Source organism: Phaseolus vulgaris, chromosome 7 (genome assembly GCF_051622355.1).
Source record: "Phaseolus vulgaris cultivar YP4 chromosome 7, ASM5162235v1, whole genome shotgun sequence".
Taxonomy (NCBI): Eukaryota; Viridiplantae; Streptophyta; class Magnoliopsida; order Fabales; family Fabaceae; genus Phaseolus; species Phaseolus vulgaris.
The window spans coordinates 57384005-57391606 of NC_143504.1; the positions used below are offsets into that span (position 1 = coordinate 57384005).

The 7602-nt window shown below is 30.3% G+C and overlaps 1 protein-coding gene across 2 annotated transcripts; it reads left to right on the top strand.

The window, feature by feature from the left end:
• The first annotated feature begins 2233 nt into the window (after window positions 1–2233).
• LOC137830593 (Peptidase S41 family protein) lies at window positions 2234–7602 on the top strand. Of its 2 annotated transcripts, none has more exons than XM_068638031.1 (12): window positions 2234–2755; window positions 3749–3830; window positions 3907–4037; window positions 4273–4359; window positions 4721–4799; window positions 5127–5215; window positions 5485–5520; window positions 5672–5791; window positions 5999–6085; window positions 6194–6343; window positions 6564–6671; window positions 7161–7602. In XM_068638031.1, exons 1-12 carry the CDS (start codon window positions 2465–2467, stop codon window positions 7413–7415), a joined length of 1515 nt encoding a protein of 504 aa, XP_068494132.1. In that variant the 5' UTR covers window positions 2234–2464; the 3' UTR covers window positions 7416–7602. The 2 variants fall into 2 exon arrangements, with proteins under 2 accessions (XP_068494132.1, XP_068494133.1); XM_068638032.1 differs by having other exon boundaries at window positions 5127–5206.

Genomic DNA, 7602 nt, shown 5'->3' on the forward strand with positions numbered 1-7602 from the left:
CTTAATGTTCCTACATACATTTAACTTTATACCTGAAATGTGGTCATGTCCTAAAGTTAAAATAATAATGATCAAATTATTGTATGCAATTATTGTACGATATTGTACGCAATTAATTTAATAATTATAAAATCTATGATTAGTGGATCCCTACCTAATTAGCTTGTAATTTGGAGGGAGAAAGTCTTTATACACTTGTATATATTTCCAATACACGTGAAATATGGTCCTGAAATGTGTTAACAACCCTAAAATCACTACAATAATGTAATTGAAAAAGTCTATATAGATATTCCAATTTGACTAATCATCAAACCGTACCTAAAATACAGAGATTAAAACAAAGATTGGTTAATCAAATTGACATAAAAAACTTCGTCCTAATGTTCCTACATACATTTAACTTTACACATGAAATGATGTGGTCCTGAAACAGGTGTTAACAGTCCTAAAATCACTGCAATAATGTAATTGAAAAAGTTTATAAAAATATTATAATTTGACTAATCATCGAGCAGGACCTAAAATACAGAGATTTAAACAAAGATTGGTTAATCAAATTGACATAAAAAACTTCGATGTTCCTACATACATTTAACTTTACACATGAAATGGGGTCTTCGGAACAGGTTAACAGTTCTAAAATCATTGCAATAATATAACTGAGGAAGTCTATATGAATGATCTAATTTAACTAATTACTAAGTAGGACCTAAAATTTAGAGATTAAAACATAGATTGGTTAACCAAATTAGCATAACAAAAATTGTCTGAATGTTCTTACATACATTTAACTTTACACATAATATGGTCCTATCTAAAATAAGTGCAATAATTTGGATAATCTAATTTGACTAATCACCTTAAAAAAAATCCTGAAATATACACTGTCATATATTATAATTCCCTTTTACCTTGATTCAACTAAAACTAACAATCTTTTAACAAAAAAATCTTCTTCCCAATATAATTTTCACAATCTGCATTATCTGCATAATCATTGATTATCATTATATGTATAATTTTTTCCCTTTGTCCTTATTGATCTTGGTTGCTTAAGTGAATGTCTCTAATTCAAGAACATATTTTTATTTTCTATTCTTTATTACATTAAATAGAGATTAAAACATTGGTTAACTAAATTTGCCTAATATTTCTATATATATTTAACTTTACAAATGAAATGGATCCGAAAGAGTCCTAAAATGATTGCGAGAAAGTCTATATACATAATCTAATTTGATTAATTATTAAATATGACCTAAAATACAGAGATTAAAACATAGATTGATTAACCAAATTAATATAAAAAGCTTTTTCCTAATGTTTCTACTTACATCTAACTTTATACATAAAATGTGATCCTATCCTAAAATTACTATAATAATATAACTGCAAATTTGTTTATTAATAATCTAATTTGACTAATCACTAATATGCATACTCATTAGGAAAACTAACCATATTTTTTACATTAAAAAAAATGTCCTCCCACATAATTCTCAGAATCTGCTTTATCTGATGTTGGTTGGCTTTAAGTGATCGTGTCTCTTCATGAACATATCTTTATTTACTATTACATTATGAAAGTTCTTTCTTATTTAGTGGAGACAAGTAACTGTAAATCTATTTGTGTTGCTTTTTTATAAATAAAATAATAATAAATTACCTGATTGTTCGATAAGTTACTGTGATTAAAAATTTAAGAAAAAAATATATAAACGAAAAGTGATAAAATGATAAAATTATAACATTATTTTCAATATTAAATTACACTTTTTATATATAAAAAGACAACAAATAAATATTAAACAAGTTACTTATTTTTAAATAGTTAATTTTTGTTCTTAACTCAATCTTATATTAAGTTTAGAGACAGATAATTTTGACTCCTTTAAAAACTAAAAAAAAATATTTTTAAAATTTAAGTTACATTAATAAATTTAATTTTAATTTTAGATACAATAATTTGATGTAATATAAATTACAATATATGTATACATTTTTTAATGTTATATTTTTATTTTATTAAATACATCATTCCATAAATTTACACTTAATCCGAATCTAACCTTATTTCACAAAGTAAATAAATATAAACTGAACAAAATTAAAGCAATTAAATTTAAATAAAAATACTTCAAAGCTAAAGTAGTTAATTTTTCATACTTCTGAGACATGACAGTGAGTGAGAGCAAAGAAGAAGAGTCAAGAAGTGTGTACGTGGAGTCTCATAATAAAATAAGAAGAAGAAAGAGTTTATTTTGTGAAACTGAGATACGTACACGCATGCGCAGAGGATCTAGGAGCAAACCATAGCCACAACCCACGAAGATTCAAGCGGGTCCCACACCCAAGTCTTAGAAAACCACATCAAACACAACTTAACGGTCACCACCAACACCGATCCAACACTTCCTTACTAACGTAAGGATTCCTGCAAACAAATTTTAAGGAAAGGAAGATGAAAAATCTTTGTCAGAAATTCGACGTCAGAGCCACGCTTCCGCCAAAACTAGGAAAACCCACTTGGAAAGTTTTGTTTCCGCCTAGGTTGTGGTTTCCGGCGTGGACGTGTGAGGAGAAGAAGTTCAAGGCCAAGTGCGGTGGAAGTGAGAGGTGGATTGAGTCTGCGGGGAAAAGCGCGTTCGGGTTTGGCGTTTCCGCCGCGCTTTTGTGCTCTGTGTTCAGCCACTCCCCCGCGGCGCTCGCGGAGTCCCTCACCGTTGCTTTTCCCGTTTCACGGGCACCTGAGGTCATTTCACTCTCTCTCTCTATTTTTTCATTTGTTATATTTTTTTTATTATATACCTGTTATAATAATCTCTTCTCTTTTTAAAAAAAAATATATTAGCTACTTTTCTATTGCTGTAAAAGGTATGAACAGACTCTTTTTTTCACTACTGATTGTTCAAAAGATTTAGAAAAACTTGAATTAAGTTTATGTTTAGTTTTTCGTTTTGTTAAATGTCTTTTATTTAAATTTAAATGTTATTAGAGTATATTTTGAAATGAATGCAAACTTGAAATAATAGAAAATCAGGATATATTATTATGTAAAAAAATTGTAATTATTAGTAATCTGGTTAAAACTATTCACAATATTTGACATAAAGATATTAAAACGAATATTTTTCAAATTATAAAAACTAATTTAGAAAAAATAAGCATGTTCTTAATTTGAAAGAATATATATATATATATATATATAAATTATTTTTTAAATGTGCTAAATTTGTATCTATTTTAATGTAAAAAAATTAAAAATAATGATAACTATAACTTATAAGGTAATTATTATTAAAAAAATATTTATTAATTTTTCTATTCAATACAATGTGAAATCTCTTTATAGAAGTGATACAGTATTGTTTTCTCTTAAAAAAAATATGATCATGAAAGTAGAAAATCTACCGAATTAATTTTATTATTTATTAATTCTTATGATTTTTAACTTATTTAAAATGTACTTTTTCATGAAAATTTGTATTATTAATTATTTAATTAATATTTTGAAAATATTTGTTTGGTTAGTAAAGTCTAAATGCTATTTTATTTGACTTTATTTTTATCTAGAAATTGATATAAAGTGATAAATATAAATTATTTTTAGATGAAAAGCCTATAGTTTGCAATTATTAGTTAAGTGATAGTATTGAGCTTTTAGCAGCAGACTAACTGATAATTGTAGAGTTGTTCATAACTTTAACATGAACACTGCTGAGTGGAAAAAAGGTTTGTTTGGTAGGTAAATGCAGTTCAAAGAACTCTTGTGGAGGCATGGGGTTTAATTCGAGAAACATTTGTTGATCCTACATTTAATCATCAAGGTATTTCTCATCACTTTACCTTTTCCTTCATATGTTATTATTTGCATGGATCAATAATAACAGACTTTTTTTATAGATTGGGACTTGAAGTTGCAGCAAACCATGGTGGAAATGTTTCCCCTGAACTCAGCTGATGCTGCATACACAAAAATCCGTGGAATGCTTTCTACCCTTGGAGATCCTTTCACTCGAATTATTAGCCCAAAGGTATTTCAACTATTATTCCACTTTCATGATTCTTAAGATACCTTTTTTGTTCAATAGAAAAAGTAGTAACTAGAAAGATGATCATAGGTCCAATTTATAGTAATTTATTTTGCCTATTTTAGTGTGTTGCTTCCTATGAAATAGTCTATATTCTAACAGTTGTATTCACAAATCAACAAGACTATTTAGAAGTCTTATTTAGTTGTTAGCTTTTAACAGTGGTTTCTACTTACAGGAATACCAAGGGTTTAGAATTGGAAGTGAGGGGAACTTACAAGGAGTTGGCCTCTTCATAAATGTTGAACCAAGAACAGGGCACTTGGTCAGTGACTAGCAAAGAAATTTTATGCTAATTGTTCATTTAATTATGATATTGATCCCTGCCCTTTTGAAATTTTTTTAATTTCAATTTCCCATTTGAAAATATAGTTTAATTGGACCTATATTGGTAGTATAAAGGTTTTTGCATTGTCATATAATTGGCAATTATTCACTTCTGCAATAAGTAACTGAGAACTCATATTTTGGATGATTTTTAATTCATTGAGAATATAAAAATCTCTATATTGGGGGTATAACAAAATTAAACTCTAAAGGTTATTGTCAGCAACAAGAACTATATATCAGTCATGTAATGAACATGTATTGATTTTCCTAATTACTTATTTTAATTGAAATCACAGATTGTCTTGTCTTGCATAGATGGCAGTCCAGCTGCTCGTGCTGGTATACATCAAGGAGATGAATTGATTGAGATAAATGGTATTGATCATGTATCTATATTTTTCTTCTTGCTTATGAAGCTATTAGCATCTAGTTTTTAGTTTATCATTGAAAACCATTATATGACTGTTTCAAAGGTGCTAGAGTTTGCATGCTTAATACTGAATAGATTGAATTGATGTAGAAAAAGTATCGTGGAAAATATCATATCTTCCTCGAGTCCTCAAACAATTTTCTGCTTTGCATGCTTCATAAATTTTCAGCTGGTGTCACTGTCAGATCTTATTAGGATATAAAGATTTAATCTCTGAGGTGAAGCAGGTGTGTGTGTGATTCTCTTTGTTTGAAAATAATTGGATTGTGCAGGTGAGAGGCTTGATGGCATTGACAGTGAAACTGCAGCACAAAGGCTGAGAGGGAATGCTGGAACCACTGTGACAGTAAAGGTTCATCATGTAACTATCATACTTCCTTAATATAAGCCTTATTTGAACTAGTGAGCTATGCCTCTGACAAATTATCATGGACTAACTTTGAAACAATGGATGCTGTTGATTGCTGGATAGAGTTCAATTTTCAACTATCATTTTTTCTTCCTGAGTGTGGGGGTGATCACAACCTTTATTCGTTAAAAAAACAGTACATGAGAGTGCATTAGGAAATAGCTTAACCCTTTAATTTTTCACAAGCTTTCTAGAAACTAACTTAGCAGTTTCTTCTACAGGTTAAAGACTCAGGGACAGGGTCTTGTATCCGAGAGGTAATGTTGACATTTTAGTGATTATGTATGATACCTCAAATGTTTACTCGTTTCTTCAATTTTAGTTTGATTGAACTAGCAAGCACTTTCACTTTTAATTGAACTTAACTTCACAGCATTTTGAATTATTTCTCATCTAATATAATTGAAGGTCAAACTTCCTAGGGAGTTAATCAAGCTCTCTCCGATATCAAGTGCTATCATCCCTCATAGATCCCCAGATGGTAATCTCACGAAAACAGGCTATGTGAAATTGTCAGCTTTCTCTCAGGTTAGCAAAGAATCAACTATCAAATAAAATCTCAATTTTGTATCTAGTATGTGTTAATGAACAACCTTGTTCTAAGCCATTACTTTTTGTTTTTTCAAATTATTTGTGCAAAAACTGAACCAAACCAAATAGTTAATAGAGAAAATATCTAAACCAAATACCAACTTGTTCTTCATCATACATACTCTTCTTGTTCCATATTGACAGACTGCTGCTGAAGACATGAGGAATGCCATTCAGGAATTGGAAAATCAAGGAGTACACTCATACATACTAGATCTACGCAACAATCCTGTAATATACTAATTTGATAGAATCTTCCACGCATAGTGTTGTTTTCTTGCCTCTGGAACAAAGTAACTTGGAAGTGTTTTCCTCTTTTTTCCTAAAATTTTGTTGCAGGGTGGCTTGGTAAAAGCTGGCCTTGATGTTGCACAGATGTGGCTAGATGGAGATGAGACTCTAGTAAACACAATCGATAGAGACGGGAACATGTTACCGATTAATATGGTCAATGGACATGCTATAACACATGATCCACTTGTGGTGATTGTGAGTACTAATTGACTATGCCCTTTTAATTCTACAATCTTTGTGTATGCTACAAAATAGTAACTTCAGTAATTGATGCTATTTGCCTATAAATATACACTCAACTTGTATCCTTTGTTTCAAAACATAAGCTAGACACATCTTGGTTTTTCTTGAGCATTATAATTTCCTTTCCTGAGATAACTAGTTTAATGAACTGAAATTTTTGTATCCTTAACAGGTCAATGAGGGAAGTGCAAGTGCCAGTGAGATTTTAGCTGGGGCATTACATGATAACGGTCGAGCTATTCTTGTGGGGCGCAAAACATTTGGTAAAGGAAAGATTCAGGTACTATTATTCGTTTATATAGTTTACATATAAGTTAATCATAGAAGGATGTCTGATCTGAAGTATTCAAATCTCTTCTAAACAAGATTGCCACAAGCCAAAGCATGAAACAAGAGTTACTGATTTGTATTCATAAAGTGGACAAATTACTCCAAATCTTCATATTAGAGTCTTTTTCACTTGTAAAAAGCCATGACCATACAAATGTTAACCCTGAATTCTTTGAAACAATGCATAGTCAAAGACCATGGTGCTAATTGTTATAGTACTTGTTTTCTAATTGAAATTAGAGTTTCACTTCAATATCTATTGTATTAAAAGGTCAGATTAGATTTTCAAGCTGAAACAGTTCTAAGTAGAAAACACCAAAAGTACTTAAGGAACTATATCTATGTTGTGTTTGTTTTTCTATCAAAATCAATTTAGAAGTACATTGAGCTACTTTTTGACATGCCTTGTCTAATTGGGAATATATCATTCTAATTTCAGAGTGTCACTGAGCTTCATGATGGATCAGCCCTCTTTGTTACAGTGGCAAAATATCTATCACCAGCCCTTCATGACATAGATCAGGTTGGAATAACACCAGATGTGCAATGCACAACAGAAATGCTCAATTCAGCCAAGGAGATTTCAAGTTCAACCAAAGACAAAGCCTCAGTTTCATCTCTAGAAGCAGATTCATGCATAATGGTAGCAGAGCATGCATTGGACATGGAGGAGTCCAAGGGGACTGCTTCTTGAACAACTGCATTTTCTTTATATCACACTTTCTTTTCAATGTTTAACAGTTGAAAGAAAGGGTAGCTTAGTGCTGCTGTTACCAAATTCATCAATTTGTACAATGTTACATTGGGATCGCCAAGGTATACAAAATAGTGGAACAGATTGTATATACAATTCAATAGAATAGTAGAAAATTTACCTCGTA